At 31.8% G+C, this 24,222-nt stretch overlaps 1 protein-coding gene across 5 annotated transcripts in view; it reads left to right on the top strand.

The window, feature by feature from the left end:
* SNAP91 (synaptosome associated protein 91) overlaps positions 1 to 24,222 on the top strand; it is a 145,418-nt gene that overhangs the window by 38,848 nt on the left and 82,348 nt on the right. For 4 of the 5 annotated variants that reach the window (XM_051997332.1, XM_051997333.1, XM_051997334.1 and 1 more), the window contains exons 3-6: positions 5,263 to 5,405; positions 6,451 to 6,526; positions 6,885 to 6,987; positions 21,000 to 21,093. In XM_051997332.1, coding sequence (XP_051853292.1) covers positions 5,263 to 5,405; positions 6,451 to 6,526; positions 6,885 to 6,987; positions 21,000 to 21,093 — 416 coding nt within the window. The remainder of the gene's footprint in view (positions 1 to 5,262; positions 5,406 to 6,450; positions 6,527 to 6,884; positions 6,988 to 20,999; positions 21,094 to 24,222) is intronic. The other variant, XM_051997335.1, reaches the window with a different exon arrangement.

The following is a 24,222-nucleotide window of genomic DNA, read 5'->3' as shown; positions in this document are numbered from 1 at the left end:
GGAGCTAGAAATGTTTGGAAAATAAAAACATTGTATCATACAAAAAATAAAAAAACTAAATTTGTTTGCCCCAATAAAGAATGCAGAGTAAGAAGCAAAGCTAATTTTTGAAAAAACCTTCCTAATAGAGCTGTTAATAAATAGCTTTTATTAAATGCTAGTACCATGCTGGATATAGAAAGATAGGCAAAAGATGGTCCCTACTCTTAAGAAGCTTACAGCCTAATGAGGAGACAACATGCAAAGAACTATATGCAAACAACATATATACAGGATACATTGAAGATTATCATCAAAGGGGAGGTACTAACATTAAGGGAAATCCAGAAAGGCTTTTGTAAAAGAAGGCTTAGTTGAGGACTAAAAGAAGCTGGGACAACTAAGAAGGAAATTTCGCTGACATCTAAAGGAAGCCAAGGCACGTTAGAAACAAGAGGAGAGAGAACATTCCAGGTATGAGTAATAGATACTGAAAATGTCCAAAATAGGGAAATAAAGTGTCCCATTCAAGGGATAGCAGTTAGGCCAGTGATATTGGAATGAAGAGTATGTGAGTGAGGCCAGAAGATGTAAGATGTAAATCTGGAAAAGTAGGAAAGATCCATTGGATTTTATATTTGATCCTGGAGACAATAAGAAGGCACTGGAGTTGACTGAATGGGATGTGATGTAGTCAGACTTTAGGAAGGTCATTTTGACAGCAATGTGCCTATCAAAAAGCCTGTTACAGTAATTCAGGCATGAGATGATGAGGACCTACAACAGGGTGGTAGGAGTGACAGAAAAAAAAAGGGAGAGATGAGAGATTAGAATATGAAAGGTGTGACAAAGATAGAAATAACAGGATTTAGCAAATTATTGGGTGTGGATAATAAAAGACTGATGACTCAAGGATGATATCTTGGTTGTAAGCCTGCGTTCCTTTGAGCTTGGTAATACTTTCAGTAGTAATAGGAAAGTTAGGAAGAGGAAAGAGTTGTGGAGAAAAATATTAAGTTCAGTTTAAGACATGTTGAGTTTTTGTGAGACATTAGTTTGAAATGTCCAATAAGCAATTGAAGATGGAGGAGTAGAAGTCAGGAAAGAGATTAAGGATGAGTGAACAGATCTTAGAATCATTTGCTTAAATTTCTAAAATAGTTGTATCTGTGGGCATTGATGAGATCATCAAGTAAAATAGTATATAAAGAAAAGTGAAACAGGCCCAGCGTAGAGATTTGGGGAACCCCACCATTAATAAGCATGACATAGCTGACATCCAGCAAAGGAAACTGAGAGAGAATAGAGAGTGGGGAAGAGAACCAGAAAAATGTGTCCTGTAAATCTAAAGAGAAGTGGGAAATCAATAGTGTCTCAGGCTACAGAGAGGTCAAGAAAGATAAAGATTGAGAAAAAGCCAACATTTGACAATTAAGAGATCATTAGTAATTTTGGAGATAGAAGTTTCATTTGAATGATAATAAAAGAAGCCAGATTATAGAGAATTAAGAAGTAAGTAAGAGGAAAGGAAGCAGTGATATTGAATTATATACAACCTTCCCAAGGAGTTTAGTCAGTAAGTAGAGTAGAGATATAGGACAATATCTAGCAAGAAATATTAAGTGAGGAGTTTTTGAGCATGGAGGAGGCATGAATTTATTTGTTTGTAATAAGGATGTACCCAATAGACAGGAAGAGACTGATGATTAGTAGTAATAGAGATACTAGAGAAGGCAATTTGCTGGAGCAGATTGGATAGAATAGGATTATTTGTGCATGTATAGGCATTTGCCTAGAATAAAGAAAAAACGTGTAAGAAGACTTAGTGCCATGAGATGAGGAGGGAAGAAGGGAGAACTCTAGGAGGATGGTCTCTTGGTAGGACAAATTCTTCAATAAGATAAAAGGGTGCTCATGTACAAATAGACTATTGGCATTTGGATAGATAGAGAGAATGCTTAATGTGCTCCCAGAACTGTTTTATATGGCTGGAATTAATTTCCATCTGTCCTGTACCTTAAAGAATTTGTTCCTCTAAGACACAAGTCAAATACCTCCTTATATATGAAGCCTTACCTGCTCCCATCAATCACTGGTGTTCTTCCACCTCTACCTATTACCTTCTATTTGGCTACCTTCCGTATATCTATAGCTATTTATCTATCTAGTCATAAGTGACTCAATGGATAGAATGCCAGACCTGGAGTCAAGAAGACTCACCTTCCTGAGTTCAAATCTGCCCTCAGTATTTACTAGTTTTGTGACTCTGTAAGTCATTTAACCTTGTTTGCTTCAATTTCCTTATCTATAAAATGAAATGGATAAGGAATGTCATGTCAGTATCTTTAAAAACAAAAACAAATGAGGTCATGAAGAGTTGGACATGATTGAAAAGACTGAACAATAATAACTTGTATCTATATCTATAGCCAGAGATTGTTAGAACATAAATTCCTTCAGAGTAGAGATAGTTTCATACTTTGTTTTTATACTCCCAGCGCTTCTGTTAATGCCTGCACATAATAAGTGCTTAATAAATGCTTTTTTATTAATTGATATTGCATGAGAGTTTCCACTTGAGGTTACATATTATATTAATTGCCCTCTTGAATTCCAAAAAATTATATTATTAGGTTATATGAATGACTGGAAAACACCTCTTCATTTCTAGAAACTTGAAGCTTGCATTAGAAATCAAACCTCTTTTCAGGACTCGGTTTCTCAACACTGAAGAAGGGTTTTGGGGGGGTGGTATTTACCAAATAAGTATAAATAGTAGCTGAAATTCATATAGCACATTAAGATTCATAAAATACTTTAAATAATTCTCATTTGTCTACACAACAGCTTTGAGGTAATACTCTTGCTATTATCTCCATTTTAGAGATGATGAAATTGAGACTCTGACCTGAATCACATAGGCTAATAAGTGTCAGAGATGTAATTTAAATTTCTCTCAACTCCATGTCCTATCACACCAGATTTATTTGTAATTATAGGAATTTAGCATATAGTCAATTTAGAAAATTGCACAAAAGAAAGTATAAGCTGTGGTGAAATTTTTTTTAAGTCTCAACTTTGGTAAATGTGATGATACTAAGTACAATAAAATTGAAATTCAATTACATGAACTGATGCTAAGTGAAATGAGCAGAATCAGGAAATCATTGTATACCACAATATCAATATTATAGGATGATCAATTCTGATGAATGTGACTCTTTCCAACAATGAGATGATTGATGCCAGTTCCAATGATCTTGTGATGAAGAGAGCCATCTACTCTCAGAGAGAGGACTATGGGAACTGAAAGTGGATCACAACATAACATTCTCACTCTTTTTGTTGTTGTTCACTTGCATTTTGTTTTCTTACTCATTTACTTTCTTTTTTTGAACTGATTTCTCTTGTACAGCAAGAGAATTGTATAAATATGTTTATAGATATTGGATTTAACATATATTTTAACCATGTTTAACATATTTAATTGATTGCAATCTAGGGGAGAGGGTGGAAGGAAGAAGAAAATCTGAAACACAAGGCTATGCAGGAATCCATGCATATGTTTTGAAAATAAAAAGTTTTATTAAAAAAAGAAATTGAAATTCAGAATAAAACTGCTCTTACTGCTTATATATAATCTTTTGATGGTTTGTGGGCAGATGTTTTTATGTAGACTTTGTTGAAAGTCCTATTTTTTAAATCATGTTGCCTTTTTTCATAAAATAAAATATGCTTTGTATATTTTAATAACTTGTTAAAATTATAATTTGAAAAAACACTCACAAAACAGTAGTATTCAGAGCTATGTATAATTCTTTTGTATGTAACTTAAGATCTTTATGTATTAACATATTTTTATTATATTGAACTCAGTATCTTTTGTCACTTGACTAATTTTAGGTTAACAATTGCTAATTGTTGACCTAGATCTAGAATCACATAACATTACATTTCTATACTCTAAATTGACATGAATCTGAATACATTATACAGTGTCCCATAAGATAGTTCAAATATTAAAGATACTGATAAATCCCAGTGTACTTTGCTTTGATCAGACAATGTCGATAGTACTGTATTTGATTCTAAGGGCCAGATTTTAGGAAATAGAGTGATAAATTGGAGCAAATCCAGAAAAGAGTAACCAAGGTGATGAAAAGACCATCCTAACTAGATCAGCATATGAAGCAGCTAATAATGATAATTCTGAGGAAGAGAAAGTTTGGAGGCATACATTTAATCAGAGGCTGAATAGCTACTTGCTCGGGTGTGTTGTAAAGATTACTATTCAGTTGAGTTAGATGACATAAAAGGAAAGAGACTCTTCTGAACATGATTATCTTCTAGGCCAAGTGCCATTTCAAGCACAGGAAAGTTTTGATCACCAAGAGATTCTGAAATGGTTGGTGGTAGAAGTGAGAAAATCTATTATAATTTCTGCATTTTGGACCTTCCTAAATCAATAAAATTGCATAAAATTGGTTACTCTTCCAATGCAATATCAGACTGCCTCAGAGGGTTTCATCTGTCCCATCAGGATAGTTTAGAGATTAGTTCTCTAGAAATTAGATGCCTCCTAGGGATTTCTCAAATCTTTTTTTTTTTTTTTAACTCATAAGAATTAATAGCAGTAGATCAGGCTGATATCAGTACTAAAAATATTGATTTCAGTGAAGTCTCATCATGATGTATATAACTAATCATAAATTCATATCAGTTTTATGTTTAAATTTTCATTGTGCAGATTATGTAAAAATCATATGCTAAAAGCTACTGTCTAAATTAACCAGATCAATTGCCATGTACTTGGAAGCTTGCTAGTAATATTATAGTAGACAACATGCACTCAATGGCAAAATCCTAAAGAAGTTTAATGTTTGATAAACTTTTCATTAAAATAAAGGTAACATAACATGTTAATGAAATCATCTGAATATTGAAAATTAACATTAAAAACTAAGTCTCTTGTAATTTATAATCTAAATCATAGAACAAAAATGTGGGTAAGAAAAAGTAAAAGAAAATAATTAACAGCAAGAGGAACACAAAAATAAATATGTGTAAAATATAAGCTATATTTGTGTATACATGTATATTTGCTACATAAAGTTCTTGAAAATTTTTTGTTTTAAAAAAAAAGCTTCATGAGCCAACTTTATTATTAATTAGTATTAAAGGAAATATGAAACTTGTTTTCCAGGATGTATACTTTTAATTTATAAATGCTAAAAGAGATAACTATAAAGATAAACATAATATTCTTTTTCTTGATTTTTATAGATTTGATTCAAGCTACCAATGAGACAAATGTTAATATCCCTCAGATGGCTGACACACTTTTTGAAAGAGCAACAAATAGTAGTTGGGTAGTTGTATTCAAAGCCTTAGTGACAACACACCATCTGATGGTCCATGGTAATGAGGTAAGCTATAATTTTCTCAATTTGGTGATGTTGTGTTTTTTAATAAGTGGGAAGATTAAATGGAATATTGCATCTAAGTTTGTTTAGTAATTACTAAACAACCAATTTTTATTTCATCCTCTCCTTTTTTTCCATATACTCATTTTTATCTCTTAAAGAGATTGTTTAAAACAAAATGAAATGCACTCTAAGTGATCAATGATAGACTAAAGATGATTATATCTCCTCTCCTTTCAGAAGAGGTTTTCCTTAATATTATATCCATGTCATTGTTTGTATAATATTTAGATACTTTTGTGAGGGGGGGAAATAGATGAAAACTCAAGCTTGTTAGGATTTGGATATTAGAAAGGAAAGAGAAAAACTGGATACTGTTGAATGTAATTTTTGGATTTTCATATGGCCATTTTTCCAAAGAAAAATTTTAAGCTAAATATTTTCCTTTGTTTTAAATGTGTTTAAATATCACTAAGGAACATTATTTCAAGTGTCAGTTAATAAACTGAAATTTGATTTAATTGTAATTGAATTCAGTTCAAAAAATGAAATACCTGTTGTATATAAAGGATAATGCTAAGAACATTTGGTGAGGCAGGATGTGAATATGCTGTTGCTTTGTGCATACATAAAGGAATATGACAAATTTCTTGCCTTTAATGATTTAACATTTAGTAAGAAAAGTTAGGCATATTCATAAATATTAAAATAATTGAGAGATAAATACTATGAGAGGTTAAAACAAAGTGCTTTGGAAGCCCTAGTAAAATAAAACTTGTTTTTGGTCAGATAAGATAGAAGAAGAAAGATTTCTAGGAAAAGTATCTTTTGAGCTGGTCTTTGAAGGGGAGAGGTAAGATTTGGACAAGAAATAATGAATGGGTGGGACTTGAGGGTAAGAGGTGGGAATAGGAAGGATGTTCTAAGTGTAAGGAACAGTCTTTCCAAATCTATGATGATGCTTGTGAAGAGTATGCTTAGAGGAATGCCAGTACAGTTTCATTAAAACTTCAGACTAATAGAGCATTACTCTGATTTTGTTTTTCAGAGATTTATTCAGTATTTGGCCTCTAGAAATACATTATTCAATCTCAGTAATTTTCTGGACAAGAGTGGATCACATGGTAAGAATATTTTTGTAAGATATTGCTTGAGATTTTTAAGTAAAGAGTTATGATGAAACTTGGGACTGGATTTTTATAGCTCCTGGCACTAATTTTGATTCAAATTTGGCTTATTTCTGACTCTTCCAATAGTATCCTTTTGTATAATTAAATAGAATAATGATTTAGAATTGTATAAAGTTCATCTTTCTTTTGAGGGAAAATACTTTTAAAAAATCTATGGTTGCAATTTCATTCTTCAAAAGACTTCTCATAAGGCTACTTGAATATAGTTGGGTGCTGTAGTTTTTATTGTAGTAAACAAAATTATAGTTAAAGGTTTCCTATAAAATAAATTTTTGTGTTTTTTTTTTTACAGGTTATGATATGTCTACCTTTATAAGACGTTATAGTAGATACTTGAATGAAAAGGCTTTCTCCTACAGACAAATGGCCTTTGACTTTGCCAGAGTGAAGAAGGGGTATGACTTGCATTTCAAATTTCTATTTCAGCATAGTAAGGAAGTGAAACATCATTGGTTTCTACTCATCCGTAAGCTAAGGAATTTATTGTAGAGCTGCTAAGAAACTTGGGGGAAAAAACAGCATCTAAGCTTAACCATTTGAAATTCCTCTGGGGGAAAAGTTCTCTTTATAAGTGGTACTATGAGCATTAAAACTGAGATATTATTATTTATTATCTTTTAATACCTCTTTATATTTTCATTTCCCAAAGTCAGATTTGCTATTAGAAGTTGTACCAGGAAGTAATAATTCAAGTAATTATATTTAAATGTTTCCTCTATACACGTCAGTCTAAATTAGTGCTAACCACAGTAATACTTTTACAATATTTTGTAAATGGGATGATTTTTAAATTATAGATATTAAACAGAATATTATTTCCTGATACCCTGAGGATTTTAAGCTGTTTTTCCCTGAATTACTGGGCTGGCCAAAATTGCTCCCTTCCCATATGGTTAGGTAAGACCTTCAATGTTGTTTCTGGCTTTAATCCTGAGAATCCACTCAAGATTAGACTGTGGCTTCCCTTAAAGTCCTACCTTGAATAATCCCAAAGCTACTGAGAGGAAAAAATCAGGGAGTCTTCTGTGGCAGATTATTTTATATCAAGTTTTAGATTTTATGGGGTATGGGAATAAAAGAATCTGAAGGCTCTGGCTTTGAATTACTACTCTGACATTTATTAACTATGTGAGTTTGTGTGTTGTTATAAATCAACTTTGAATACCTTTAGGTGATTAGCCCTTTTATATACCCTCAGAAGAAAGCATGTGAGCAAAGTTTGCACTTTCCCAATTGAGAAGGGATGAGATAATGCAGTGTACCATTTTTTGGTACCTCATTCTATTTCCCCTCATCCTAAACCTTGAGTAGCATGATCCTCAGTTTGTAATCATAGTTCTCTTTAACATATATCCCCCTCCCAATCTCCTTAGCATTGAAATAGGCAATATTGCTTTTACTCTTTTGCCACAAGTCATTGCCTGATGATATTACCATCTTCATAAGGAAGAGTAAGTGCCACGGTTTACCATTGCCAACATCAATGTCCTGTTCTCAGACACAAATCTGGGCCTCCACTAAGACTGGATTGGAAGTAGAGGATTGAAAGAAGTAGCCACAAATTGCTTTAAAACATGATCTTCCAAGATAGCATTACCATTGTCTTTTTCACCCTGGTACCAGCCCCTCTCAAAGTTGTGACAGAAGAGTGACTGGTCTCACCATCTTTTCTTCTCATCTTCTTCATTTTCGTGATCAGCTGCTCTTATCTTTCCCTATGATTACCAAAAGCCCACTGTCTCATTCTCTTCAATCCCTGTGACAATCCCTGTGTTACAATTTACAAAGGCAAAAACTTTTTCTTCCATACTTCACTCACCACTATTCAGCATAGACCTACTCACTTATTTCCTCTTCTTCCTTTTCTTTCCACTTTGCCCTCTAAAATATCTGTTCTAAATTCTGGGAGATGACAAAGAACCATTACACTGAATTCCCAATCCCTATATTTTTGCCCGCCTGCATTTTTTGATTTACTTCACAGGCTAATTGTATAATATTTCAGAGTCCGATTCTTTTTGTACAGCAAAATAATGGTTTGGACATGTATACTTATTTTGTATTTAATTTATACTTTAATATATTTAACATGTATTGGTCATCCTGCCATCTAGGGGAGGGGATAGGGGGAAGGAGGGGAAAAATTAGAACAAAAGGTTGGCAATTGTCAATGTTGTAAAATTGCCCATACATATAACTTGTAAATAAAAAGCTATTAAAAATGTTTTTAAAAAAGAGTATAGGGGAAAAAAATAAAATAAAATATCTGCTCTATGAGTACCAAATGGCCTTAAATCTCTCATTCTTTTCTCACTCTTTTCGTGTTATTATGCTCACAGAAATTTAGCTTTCTACAGAAGACTATTCTCATGCCCTATCAACAATGGTCTAGGAGGGAGGAGTGTTTCTTGCTCTCTGCTAACACTTCCAGAACCTTCCTATGCTGCCATAATGCAATAATTTCTCTTCATTTTGAGGTTCATCTCAGCATTCCATATTGCTCTGTCCAAATCCTTATTACACTCATATCTCCAGATGATTTTTTGTCTTTTGTCCTTTGAGTATCTGGTTCATATTCTTCTTTTTTTTCCCCAGCTCTTCACCCTTGGGAATGGCAATATTTATGTCAAAGTCCCTTCAAACACCCAAATCATCCAGATCATTAATCTTTATAACTTCTGAAACCTACATCTCTATTTTACCATGACTTCTCAGAGGGGATGGTCATAGTTTAGACTTCATAAATACTCCGAACAGTTTGAACTCCATGATTTTGAATTCTTAAATTCTCTTCTCTAAACATAATTTCCTATCTTTCCATCTCTTCCTCAATATTATCTTTAAAATAAATTTATTGTATTACCAGAATTTCTCCTAGAAATTCTCCCTGTTTCATGTCTCTCAGAGTCATATATTTTAAGGGAAAATAAGAGAAAAATCAGTAAAACTGATCAGTACTTTAAAAAAGTATGAAGATATATGCAATGTAATATACCCTGGAACTCTTCACCTCTACATAGAAGTGATATAGGTGTGTCTACTTATTTCTCAAATCTTTTTATTCAATACACATGGTGGGATACTGTATCAGAGGATGGGCAAACTTTTTTGTAATTTTGTAACATTCACTTTTAATTTTTGTTGGGGTTTTTTAGTCCTTTCCATTTATATTGCTATAGTCATTTTATATATTGTTTTATTTCTGCTTACTTCTCTCAGATAATGTAAGTTTTTCCATGATTCTCTATATTCATTATTTCTTAAGACACAGAAATACTCTATTATAGTTATATATAATAATTTGTTTCCTCAATCCCTGAGCCTCTGCTTTGTTTCTAATTTTTTGCTGCCACAAAAAGTGTTATAAATACTATGGTGCACGTGTTGACTTTTTTTCTGAGCAACTAGATAGTAAAAAGCACTGAACCTAGCTAGAGTACGGAAGACCTGAGCACAAATCTAACTTCAGACACTTATTAGCTCTGTGACTGTGGAAAATCACTTAAATTTTGCTCACTTCTTTTTTTCTCATCTGTAAAATTGGGATAATAATAGTATTTATCTCCCAGGGTTATTGTAAGGATAATATGAAATAATATTTGTAAAGCAATTTGCAATTATCAGTGGCCTCTTTGAGTTGTAAACGTTATAGTGGAAGCTCTGAATCAAAGGATATGGACATTTTAGTCATTTTATTTGCCTAATTTCAAATTGTTTTCCAGAATGATTGTACTAATGCATATCTTCTCTAAAGAAGTACGAAGTATTTGAAAGAGAGATGAAAAGAGTATGCATTCCAGGCATGAGGGACAGCTAACACAAAGTCACAGAAATGAGAGATAGTGTGTCATATATTGTTTGTCCTTTGTTTTCCAAAAAGACCACAACATCAGAGAGGTGATGCCAGGACATACAGTGAATTGGACTTAAGTGAAGGAGGGCTGTGCAAGATTACCAGCCTCACTTTTTATTCTGGAGCCTTCTGGATCCAGTGGCCAAATATAGATCAGGACGACTAGAGATGGCCCTGGATGCAATAGAAGAACTTGGCCTTTTTAAGCAAAGTTCTTTTACAGGTTTCAGTTTGACTACGGCAAATGTCATTCAATGATTAAGTTAGGCAAGAAATGAAGCAAAGAACAGTCTTTTTTATCTAGTTCAAATAAATTATATATAGTATGTATAGATTTGGATATATACATACGTATACACACACATATAGTACTAGGTATTCTTTTTATAGTATCATAAAAATAGTCCTTTCTACAAACTAAAGTTTAATAATTAGGAGAAATAAGTTAGATAGGGGTTTATGAGCAACAATATTAGAGAACTGTTCTTAAGCCCTTGGAGTTACCCCTAAAAAAGGGAAAAGTAAACATTTGCTCACTTGGAACCCTGCCTGTCAATTTGAGTTTGACCTGGAAGAGTGATTTCAAATTTGAGGAAGGGATCTTCATAAAGCAAGGAGATCATTATATGAAATCCCCACTTCTCAACTGGGAATAAAAAGTTTGTATTTTTCAGTTATCCATGGACAAAATTGTTCATTGAGATCAATAGGAAGAGAATCAAAAGAAACAAATATCATGGAAGCCAAGGGAAGAGAGAGTGTTTAAGGAGACAGAATGGTCAGTAGTATTAGAAACTGTAGAGATGTCAAGTTTAATGAGGATTAAGGAAAGATCATTGCATTTAGCAATTAAGACATCATTAGTAATATAAAGAGAACAGATTCATTTGAGTGTAGTTTGGGAAGCAAGATTGCAATAGATCACACAGTGAATGGAAATTTAATCAATGGAAGTGATGAGTATAGTCAGCCCTTTTAAAGAGTTAATTATGAAAAAGAAAAATGATGAGAAGGTGACTTGAGGAGATGGTGGGATCAAGTAAAAATGTTTTTGTTGGTATTCTGTTTTGTTTTTTAGGAAAAAAGGAAAACAACATGCATGTAGACAATGGAGAAGGTAGTAGATAAGGAGAAATTGAAAGAGAAACAGAATGATTTAGGACAGGGAACAAGATCAGGAAGAAAATGATGGTATCAAGAGTATAAGTAAAGTTACCTTGTCAAGGAAAAACTTGTTTACCTTTTTGTAGAGGGATAGGACTCTGAAAAGGTATATTTGAATCAATAACAGCAGAGTGCTTAGAGTTAAGCACTTACTCAGGTGTGAGATGATGGTTCTCTACATATATATCCAGATTCCAGACTTCACCTTTAACTAGCCTCATGATAACCCTCCTGCCTTCTTCACTTCTCCACCTAAAGACCAAGGCCCATCCGGAGATGCTCCAGAAAACTAGCCCAGACATTACATCTTTTCATCAGAAATTGGAGCAAATGAAAAAAAATCAAGATTGAGCAAGACAAGTTTTTAGTATTAGAGTAGGGGAGAAGAGGGAGCTTATGAAAAATTACCTAGGCACTTTCTAAATAGGATATAAGATACTCTGCTGAGAAGGCTTGGGGAAAAATTATGGTATAACTTTCAACCAATCCTCATATGAGGATTCAAGGCCCTTTATCATTATATTTGCTCTTCCTTATATACTTTTTAACTTATTAAAATTACTTTTAATTATATAGCATTTTAACTGAAAATATATTTCAATATATACATGGAACTTCTATATTTATGAAAACTATGCCTCTCTTAATGCAACCCAGGATGGCAGTAGCTTTCTCATATTAAACTTACAGTATGCTAAAATCCTAAGCTCTTTGTCAAATTGTTATCTAACCATTTCTCAGCTCCATCTTGTGTTTATAAAACTGATTGGTTTGTACTCACATTTAAGACTTTACACTTATCCTGGTTGAATTTCATCTTCAAATAAACTTATTTTTCCAGATTATCAAGATTTGGGGGGGAGGGGAGGCAGTGTAAATACTATCATTCTAATTGTTTTTCACCATCTGCAAGTATGAGCATACCATCTATGTTTTTCAGTCTCTGGATCTCTTTACACTCAAAAGTTATTGAATATCTCAAAGAGCTCTAATTTATGTGGATTAATATCAATCAATATTTACCAATATTTAAATGAAATTCTCTTAGTTTTATTATGAAAATAATTTTGTCCTTATGGACTCAGGGATTCTCAGGGAATCCCTGAATCATATTTTGAGAACTACCAATTTAAGACATTGATAAAAATGTTAAATCCAGGACAGATCCTTGGGGTACTCCACTGTAGAACTAATACTACATTTGCAAGGAATCATTAGCTTTTATTCCTTGAATCCCATCATCTGATCAATTCTGAATTCATCTACTTATATTACCATCTAATTGATATTTAAGCATACATCTGTTGATTAATTCTTCTATCTTTTAAAGGATGAATTTCTCATTAAGGTAATCCATGGATTCATTAATTGCTCTACTTTTGACAGAGACATATTCCACTATATGTCCATACAATTAAAGTCTCCTATCCTGCTTTATTATACTTTAATGACAGATTTGTGATCTGTGTCCAGAATTCAGCTGTTTTCCTGTGCAGGAAGAAGACAGTCCTTCACAATGTTGCTTCTGTTTCTTTCATGGTTTATCTTCATCATTACATACTTGGATTATTACAATAGCCTCCCTCCTAGGGGCTGCTACAGCTTCAGGTTTTCCCTCTCCATCTGAACACTAAAGTGATTGTCCTAAAATACAAATCTAATCATGTCTTACAGACTACACCACAACAACTCAGTAAACTCCTATCACCTCCAGATTCAAATAAAAAAATCCACTCATTGGTATTCATAGCCCTTTACAATCTATTCACTTGCTACTTTTCTAGTCTTCTCAGACCTTATTCCTCAACACTTGATCCAGTGACACTGGTCTTTTTATTATTTCATGAAAAAGACACACTATCTCTCTGTTCTGGGCTTTTTCTCTGTGTTCTTCAAAAATATACTTTACTTTATATTCAAGAGTATTATTTCTCTGTCTGGAAGTAAATAGTATTTTTCATCATTGAGTCCTTGGAATTGTCTTGGATGATTGTATTCTTTTTCAGTCATATCATTTCATAATAAGTCTTCCTAGATTTTCTGAAACTATCCCCTTCATCATTTATTATAGTATAGTAGTATTCTATCACATCATATACCACAACATTTTTAGCTATTCCCCAAAGAATTTTCAATTCTTTGCCATCACAAAAAAAAAACCCTGCTATTAATATTTTTACAAATATGGCTCCTTTTCCTTTTTCTTTGATCTCTTTTGGATATAGAATTAGTCGTGGTATTTCTGAAGCAAAGAGTAATGGGCATAGTTCTAAGTTGTTCTCCAGAATGGTTGATCCAGTTTACAACTCTATGAACAATACATTAATGTGTCAATTTTTAAACATCCCCTTCAGCATTTATTATTTTCCTTTTCAGTCATGAAAGCCAATCTGATAGGTATGAGATGGTATCATAGTTATTTTAATTTGTATTTTTTTTAAAGCAATAATGATTTAGGATATTTATTCATATGACTCTTGATAACTTTGATTTTTTTTTTTTCCTCAGAAAACTGTATGTTCTGGGGCAGCTAGGTGGCGCAGTAGATAGAACACCAGCCCTGAAGTTAGGAGGACCTGAGTTCAAATGTGCCCTCAGACACTTCCTAGCTGTGTGACCCTAGGCAAATCACTTAATCCAAATAGCCTCAGCAAAAAAAAAAAAAAAAAAAAAAAAGAAAAAGAAAAAGAAAACTGCCTGTTCTTATCCTTTGTCCATTTATCAACTGGGGAATGGTTCTTACTTTTATAAATTTGATTCAATTTCCTACAGTTTGAGAAATGAGACCTTTATTGGAAAAACATGGTAGATTTTTTTCCCCTCAGTTTCTTACTTCCCTTCTAATTTTGGCCACATTTGTTTTGTTCATCAAATTTTTTTTAATTTTATGTAAAAAATTATCTTTTTTTACTTCCTATGATCTTCTCTTTTTTGTTTGGTCATAAATTCTTCTGTAACTTATAGATCTGACAGGTAAACTATTCCTTGCTTCCCTAATTTACTTATGATATCACTCTTTCTGTCCAAATCATGTTTACCCATTTTGTCCTTATCTTGATATATGATATGAGGTGTTGGTTTATTCTTAGTTTTTCCCAAACTGCTTTCTGGTTTTCCTAACAATTTTTATCAAATATGAGTTCTTATCCCCAAAGCTTAGATTTTTTGAGTTTGTCAAATATTAGATTATTATGTTCATTTACTACTGTGTTTATGTACTTAATCCATTCTACTGAGCTACCACTCTATTTCTTAGCTAATACTAGATTGTTTTGATGATTATATTTTGTTTATTTTTGCTTATATTTTGAATTCTACCATTTGTTAGCTATTTCTTAGCTAATACTAGATTGATGATTATTATTTTGCTTATATTTTGAATTCTAGCACTGGTAGGCCTCCTTCCTTGACTTTTTTTCCCCATTGATTTCCTTGATATTCTTCACCATTTCTTCACTGAGATGAATTTTGTTATTTTTCCTGGCTCTAAATTCAGATAGAGTTGTCTTTTCTATAATAATATATTGGCCCAGTCTAACTCTAAAAAATTAATTATTTCCCTAGTATTTTAGATCAAACTTTATTTGTTTGTAAAGTATTTTGTGATTGTTTTCAGATAGCTCCAGATTTGTCTTGGCAGGTAGACTCCCAACTAGTTTATATTGTTCTCAATGGTTTTGAGCGGAATTTTTCTTTCTCTCTCTTCCTTGCTGAATTTTGTTAGTAATATATAGAAACGCTGATGACTTATATGTGTTTATTTTATGTTCTTCAAGTTTGCTAAAATTATGAATTTTTTTTTAGCTAACTCTCTAAGATTCTCTAAGTATACCATCATATTGTCTTCAAAGAATGATAGATTTTTTTTCCTCGTCATCTATTCAAATTTTTTTTTTTTGGTCTTATGCTATAGCTAGAAGTTATAGGACAATATTGAGTAATGGTGATAAAGGCTTCTAACTTATTCTTACAACAAATAATGCTTGTTCTTGGAGTTAGATATTACTTTTCATTCCTATGCTTTTTGGTATTTTTAATAAGAATAGATTCTGTATTATGTTAAAAGTTTTTTCTTCATCTGTAGAAATAATTGTATTTTGTTTTTATTATTGATAGTTATGCTGATAGTTTTACTAACATTGAATGAAACTTGCATCTCTGGTATAAATTCGACCTGGTTATTGTATGGGATCTTTGTAATATATTGTATAATATCCTTGCTAGTATTTTATTTTAACATTTTGCATCCATATTCATTACAGAAATTGGTCTATAGTTTTCTTTCTCTTTTTTTCTCACTGAGTTAGGTTTCAAAATTTGTTCATAGGAGAAATTCACTAAGATTCCTTCTTTACCTATTTTTTTTTCCAAACAGTTTATATAGTATAGTAATTAATTGCTCTTTAAATGTTTCATACAATTGACTTGTAGGTTCATCTGAGCTGGGATTTTTTTTAGGATGCTCATTGATGGCTTATTCAGTTTTTTTCTAATATAGGATTATGTAAGTATGGGATTTTCTGTTAATCTGGGGAATTTATACTTTTATAAATATTCATCCATTTCACTTAGATTGACATTTTATTGGCATATAAATGAGAAAAATAGCTCTAATAATTGCTTTAATTTCATCCTCATTGGTGGTGCATTTACTTTTTTTCATTTCTGATAGTAGAAATCTGTTTTTTTTTTTCCTTTTAAAAAAATCTAATTTATTTAATGGTATCTGTGGGTTTTTTTTCCCATAAAACCAGTTCCTGATTTTATTTATTAATCATTTTTTATTTTTAATTTTATTATTCTTTCCTTTGATTTTGAGATGTCCATTTTTGTGTTTAATTAGATATTTTTAATGTATTCCCTTTCTAGGTTTTTAAAAAATTGATTGATCCCTTCTTCCCCTTTTTTGTTGATGTACATCATATATAGAGATACAATTTGCCTCCTAAGTACTGCTTTGACTGCATCACACAAATTTTGATATGTAGTCTCATTGTTGTCATTATCTTTGATTAAATTATTGTTTCTTTAATCTATTCTTTGATTCTCTGATTTGATTATGATCATTCAACTTGGTAATTATGATTCTATTATTTAATTATGATTATGATATAGAAATTATTCTATTATTTGATTCTATTCTATAATTTTATAATTATGTAAATTGTGATTATGATTCTATGATTCAACTTTTACGATTAAATTATTTAGTTTCCAATTAATTTTAATCTATGCTTTCAAGGTCCTTTATTGAATGTAATTTTTATTGCATTATGGCCTAAAGGAGGTACATTTAATGTTCCTGTTTTTTCTGAATTAGTTTTTCTGTTAACTGGGATGCTGAAGTATCATATACTTTGGGTGCCATATGATAAAAGCAAATTCTGATCCTAAAGACAAATGGATTCCTATAGTTGGAGAATGAGAACATTAAAAGTATGATCCTGTAGATTCGTAGCATAATAGAGCATAGAAAAATTTTACTATTTTAAATAATTATTAGCAAAGTATAAATTGAGAGTACAGATAACTTAAAAACTAAAGAAAATATGTATGTAAAAATACATATATTGGGACAGCTAGATGGTGTAATGGATAAAGTGCCAGCCCTGAAATCAGGATGAGCTGAGTTCAAATCCAGCCTCAGACATTTAATACTTCCTAGCTGTGTGACTCTGGACAAGTCACTTAATCCCAATTGCCTCAGCAAATATATATATATATATGACATTATTCTCTTTGGAAAATATTGACAAATAGGATTTAAACATGTATTATAGAGAATGATGTGATAATTTTCTGCCAGAAGATTCTCTTTAGAGCCCAGTAAGCAAATTATTATGATTTATTTAATTTTAAACTTTGTAAACTATATCAATAGCTTTGTGTTGCATATCATTTAATTAATGTTCAATAATTCACATGATAAGCCTCTGTCTGCTTGTTACCATATGGCATAAGGGTAAGATTTTCAGCAAAACCTTTCATTCAGATTACCATTTATTTATAGTTCTATATCTTAAGTACATACTATTTGCAAAATACTCAATTCATCATCTATTTATTGAGTGCCTACTATGTGCTTAGCCCTCAAAATACAAACAATAGTCTATCCTTTCCTTTTAAGGAGATTATTTCCTCTTGAAGGGAAACTGTACAATAACAATAAGCAAAATATAGAGAATAAATAAAAAGTAATTTTGGAGTCAAGAGGCTGCTAACAACTGGGGATTAGAAAATACATCTTATAAAAGGTAGCCCCTCAACAGTAATGTGAATTAACTAATGTTTCTGTGATACAAAAGTGAGCAAGGACAAAAAAGCAGGAAATAATGTTATATATGGAGAACAATAAACCAGATTGGCTGGAATATTAAGTGTGTGAGACAAAGTAATGTGCTTTCAGTCTGAAAAATTAGGTCAGACCCAGATTGCACATAGTGATCCAAATTTTTCTATTTTATCTTAGAGAAAAAAAAGAGTCAGTATGAATTTTTTTGACCAGGATTAGTAAGGTCACATATATGCTTTGGGAATTGTAAATTTGGCTGCTGTGTGAAGAATGCAAAATCTAGTGAAAGGATTAAAAAAGGAAGAATGTTGATTATGAGAGTATGAGGTTCAGTTATGAGTATATGAGGTCCAGAAAAGAGAAATTGAGCACCTGAACTAGGTTGGTGCTATAGTGAAGAGAAAGGGAATAATCCCTGGAAACAGATTGGATATGAAGAGAGAATAAAGAGTTGAGATAATAATAAATAGTATAATAATTAAATGAATCATTAAACATATTAATTAATTGATTAATTGAAAATAAATACTGATAAAGAGAAAAAAAATTGAGGTTGTGAAACTGGGTGACCAGTAGGTTGGTGGTGTCATCAACGGAAATAGTAAAGTTTAAAGGTGGAAAAGATTTTAATGAAGGAATGAAGGAATGAAGGAATTTTTCCTGTTTTGGATATTGTGAGTTTGATTTATTGTGGGAAATTTAAAAGGACATATCAGAGAGTTGCTGATGTAGGATTATACCTATATCATCTCCAGTTATGAGAGATAACTGGAAAAATATGGAACTATATATAGACAGACATATATGTGTATGAGTGTGTGTATATATATATATGAGTTATGATTGAGCAATATATTTCAGAATATTATTTCATATCCTCATAGTTTACAATATAGTTTATACCTATAAAACAGTGTGTTTTTTCATTAACTTAATGTATGTTACATTTTAATAATAAATTAAACATGACCTATTTCATGCAACATATTCTTGGTAGGTACGGGGAATGCCATGATGAAAATGTGCAAAAGTACTGGAAATGCATTGATAAAAGATAATGTAATTTCAGTCCTTAAATTTATGGCAAATTAGAACTTAGTCTAATACTCTTTATATATTATTTTATGATAAAAACCTTTCTCAATTACAGAGATTCTAAAAATCCCAGAAAATAGGGAAGTCAGAATATTATACTTTGCCTGTCAGGTAGAGAGAAGCCCTCAAAATGGCACCAAATTACAACATAGTAGTGATTATTGCAAAATCTGAAAATATCTGATTTGGTTAAAATAAGGAGCCATAATATATTAAAAAGAAAGATTGCAACCTGTTTGAAGCAGTCTCCCTCATATTAAGTTAGTGAGTTTTACTATAGTTGAGAAAAACAATATGACTCAATGAATTCTGAGATTTGTCTTACCATAATACAAACTGCCATGGAAAGAATTGCAAGGTTTTTTTTCTAGTTCATTCCTTCTTTTGCATTTCCTTTCTTTTTAGTTAGAATAAATTAGTTTTATAACATAACACAGCAATAACATCTTATATCTATCATATATTTCTTTATACTAGAGATGCCTTATCTTTTTATTTCATTTCCCCAAAGTTTTAATATAATCAGGAGACAAAAAAGGAAGATATGTTGTGGAGCTGATTTTACTGATCTATGTGTAGCTCTATGTGGGGAGAAGAAAACTTTTCTTTGGGATACTGGCAAACTGTAGAATCTTGGGTCAAATTATTGGCAACTAGCTTAAAGATCTATCAGGTAAATTTCTGAGAGATAATGGTAGATTCCTGCTTTGTACTTTTCAGAATACTTTCACAGATATTTATTCAAATATCTTTATCTATTTTTACCCAAAATTCAATGCAAATTCTGTTCAGTCCTTTCCTTAGTTCTCTAAAAGATGTTAAAGGCAGGAGCAGCTAGACGGTGCAGTGGGTAGAGCACCAGCCGTAAAGTCAGGCAGACTTGAGTTCAAATTTGACCTCAGACACTTAACAATTCCTAGCTGTGTGACCCCTAGGCAAATCATTTAACCCCAATTGCCGCACACACACAATACAAAGAATTAAAGGCAAGGGGTGGCAGGGTGAGAGTGGAAGATATAAAGAAAAAGGACAACAGTTAAAAGAGACAAACTTGCTTCGTTTATGTGGTTTAAAGTTTGTGATTACTATCTTCAAATGTTGAGTGGTTTCAAGTTCTAGTCCCCATGTGCTCCATAGACATCATAGTTTTTCAGTTCAGGGGACATTCCCACTCTTTAATTAAAGAAGAAAAGGGCAGAGCTTCTAGCATTAACATGATGTAGGGCTCTTATAATCATACTCAAGTAATATAATGTTTTCTAAACAGTGATGTGATAATAAAGTTTATTTTCTCAAATTTAAGTATATCAGAATTTCTCTTTTCTGTTCATCTCTTCTACACTATCTTTTATAAAAGAAAAATGAAATAAACTCCATCAAGTTAAGTACAGTTTGTTGTTGTTGTTGTTGTTGTTGTTGTTGTTGTTGTTATTATCTTCCTGGTCAATGGATATGTTAATGGAAATCCTGTGACCTTATTTTTGTGGCCGTAGAGTACTGGATAGGGCAACTCTGATGCATTGGATGGGGTGCTGGGCCTAAAACACTCAACTTCTCGAGTTCAAATCTAGTCTCAGACATTTACTAGCTGTATGACCAGGGACAAAACACTTCACCCATTTGCTTCCATTTCCTCATCTGTAAAACGAACTTGAGAAGGAAATGGCAAACCTCTCCTATATCTGTCAAGATAGCCCCAAATGAACTCATGAAAACTCAGATATGACTGAAGATGACTGAACAATAACAAAAGGTACTGATTAAGGTCAGCATTAATTCCATTCTCTTACTATATTCAGATCCAACTTATGTCTCATGGAAAGAATACTGAATTGCAAGTTAAGATATCAGAGTTCTCTAATACTACTTGTCTGTTCTGCCCTGTGTATGTAGGCAAGGAGAAATGAGCTAATAGTATACAGTATTTGGTCATTATGCATGTAGTTTTGAGTTAATTACATTCTTGTAAAATCTAACATAATTTCTTTATTTTTGTTTTATAGAGCTGATGGTGTGATGAGAACAATGGTTCCCGAAAAGCTACTAAAGAGTATGCCAATATTGCAGGGACAGATTGATGCATTGCTTGAATTTGATGTATGTATCCATAAATTTAAGATTTTTTTCCACTTTTATTTATCAAAAAGAGGCATCTTGGAGTAGTAGATAGAGTGGTGTTTTGGACCACTCCATTAGACCTTAGTTGGTATAGCTGTTGATGATTTTTATTGTTAAAGGGACTGCCCTACACTGATTAAATCATAGGCCCAGAACAAAAATAAAATACCCTTAACAAAAGTCTATTTTATTAAAAAAAAAATCATTTGTTCTTCTATTATAAAATTAGTAATGGCATTAGATTTGATTCACTTACATATAGTACTGAAAAAGCTTTTAATTATTTTTATGCTTCCAAAATTTTTAAGAGATGTTTTTCTTTGGATTCTAGAAATATGGTATTTTAATTAAATTTCTTTCTCTTCTCCTCATAGCATGTTAGAAAAGACATAATTTCTCCCTGGTTATATCCTTGGAAAACTTTATAACATTTTAAGCAGTTTGAATAATGTTAAATAATTTTACTTTTTATTCAATTTATATTTTCAGACAGCATCAGTTACTCTTACCAGACCTTTAGTACACTGCTGTTAACAAACAGCAGTTCACTAAGGGGAAAATAATCAAGCTTTTAAAATTGGAAGATAGAGAGGAAGAAAATATATAAAAAGAAAAAATATGAGTCTGGAAGATATATGGACCAAAAAAGGGCAGGAAAGTATACTTTATAAATTGGTGTTAAGATCAAGTTAAAGAATAAATTATTACCATAGTGATTTTACTTGTCATATACAAAAGGATAAAAATGCAGAGATATGAAATTGGGTGGTATGCTGCTCCTATTTGTGCTATAAGTAGACCCTCCATTTTTCTTCAAAATGTAACATGAGGCTATAGTATAAAATATAATATAAAAGAAAAATATTATTAAAAAAATAATATAAAAAATAGTAAAGTAGATGATATTTTCCTATAAGAACAATATTCTGAATGGCTTTTGTATTTTTGACCAAGGATTTGGCATTAAATAATTATGAATAAGAAAAAAAATAAAAAGGAAAGAAAATCCATCTAAAATATTTTAAAGTGATTAAATTATTTTCCAAATCCTACAGAAAAAAACTTAAACATTCTTAATATACCAATTGTACAAAGAGCTTTAACATACTATAAAGCGTACAAAACTTCATGGATATATAATTTTGTCTATATGGTTACTACCTACCTTTATGGCTGGTGATTGTAAGACATCTAGAACTTAATCAGTAGTCTTCAAGTGACCAAAGAATATATTGTTCTGGAGCCAACTTATTGATAGCCTTTTATAAATTTAATTAAATTAATCTTTAGACACTAGACATTAAATTCAATTCATCACTATTCTCATAAGGCTTTTTCAGTTTTTCAGAACTTATTTTCTGATGATATATCCTTCAAGAACCTAATGAGCATCTTATTAGGACTTCACTCTAGAAGTGTGACACACAAAATACTATTCTGTCAGTTGAATGGAATATCCTAGCTGAAGTAACTTTTAATATTTTTTTAAGATTTAGGATTTGTAGCCATGTATTTATAAAAGTATTTTCAGTAGCTTAAAAAAGTTAAAATTCAGAAAACAGGATTAAACACTTTTAAGTTGCATTTTTGCCACCTTCGAGTTTTAGAAAGACTTTGAGAGAATGATTTAAATGGGTAATGCTTCTTAGATTGTCTGAGGAGTTTAAACCGTTGCTTTTTTCCTCTGAAATTTCCCTATAGTGAGCAAAAGCATTTAGAATCATTTCAGTGACCTTAGAACTTAGACCTTAAAACAAAAGTTGAGATCATTATTTTCAAAAGTAATCTTTCCAGAATCTAAATATTTAAATGCCTAATTAAACATTTCTTTGTTTCTGATTTTCTTATTATGTTACTTTCTTTGTACTCTTTATCACTATTATCACTCTTCATCCCTTAAAATATTAGTAGGATGCTCAAAGGAACAGAAATCTAATATGTGGCGATTTTTTTGGTCGGCAAACAAACAAAAGGGGTTAAAGAAGATGGAGGAGAAAAATATTTTATATTGTATATTTTGAAACTTGGATTCTAGAAAGTTATCTCTTTCTGTTCCTTGAAAGGAGAAGAAATCTTAAACTATTACTCAGTAATCCATTTTTCAGTAAAAGGAAGATCAGAGGAGTTACATGATGAGGAAAGGCCATGAACTGCATCCATTATTTTCTGTATCCAAAATATATGTTATCTTATCCCTAGAATCCACTGAAGTATTATAATGACTTTAAACAGGAAAAAAGAGAATTTGTGTTAGAGAAAACATGGAGAAGTCAGACTTCGGAGAAAGGCATTCTGGTACTTTATACTGTATGATCTGGGAGCTACGTGATCCAAAAAGAGGAGTGAACCCATATATATACCAGAACTATATGACAAACAAGCTTCAAAGATAATCTGCTCTAAATAACTAATAAAATAACTTCAAACCAACTGGAACAGAGAAGGTCCAGTAATGATATAACTTATAAGACTAGAGCCTTAGAATATGCCCTCCTCCCCCCAAAATAAGCAAGAATAACAACTACAAATTTTTTGTGGCATAAAGCTTAAGGGAAAAAATCTTTGGAAGTACAAGGAAGGGTGTCCATATGTGAAATTTAACAAAAGGTAAAGTGACACAATTCTCTGAAAAAGATATCACTTTATTAATACAGTATTGAACCTATTTAAAAAAAAAAAAAAAAAAGATGGGTCAATGACACTGCCTCAGGCCCAAAAATCTAATTCATTTTTTATAAGCATAGAACACAGAACAGAATAGAAATCATATCATTGTTTATGAAATTGACAAAATCATGAGGGTCTTCACTGGTTACATGTAGCTATAACCTACATGTGAGAGGAAGACTACCTCTCTCTGTCTCTAAGGAATGGTTTTGTGAATTTGTGGATTTCAGCTATATGCTGACATCATTGATTGTGGACCAAAAGCTGCAGACTCATAGGTATTTGAGATTTAGATAAAACTACCTTTAATTGGCAAGGATGGGACTAAAGACAGAACATGGTCAATGGTTTACCTAAGGATGACTAGCTAGTACGCTGTTGTTTCTCAGGAACTGAAGTTATGGAGGAAGATAAGGATTCCTTAGCAAGGGATGGTTTGCA

The sequence above is a fragment of the Antechinus flavipes genome, chromosome 4 (genome assembly GCF_016432865.1).
Source record: "Antechinus flavipes isolate AdamAnt ecotype Samford, QLD, Australia chromosome 4, AdamAnt_v2, whole genome shotgun sequence".
In the NCBI taxonomy this organism is placed as follows: Eukaryota; Metazoa; Chordata; class Mammalia; order Dasyuromorphia; family Dasyuridae; genus Antechinus; species Antechinus flavipes.
This window is presented reverse-complemented; position numbering and strand designations above follow the sequence as displayed.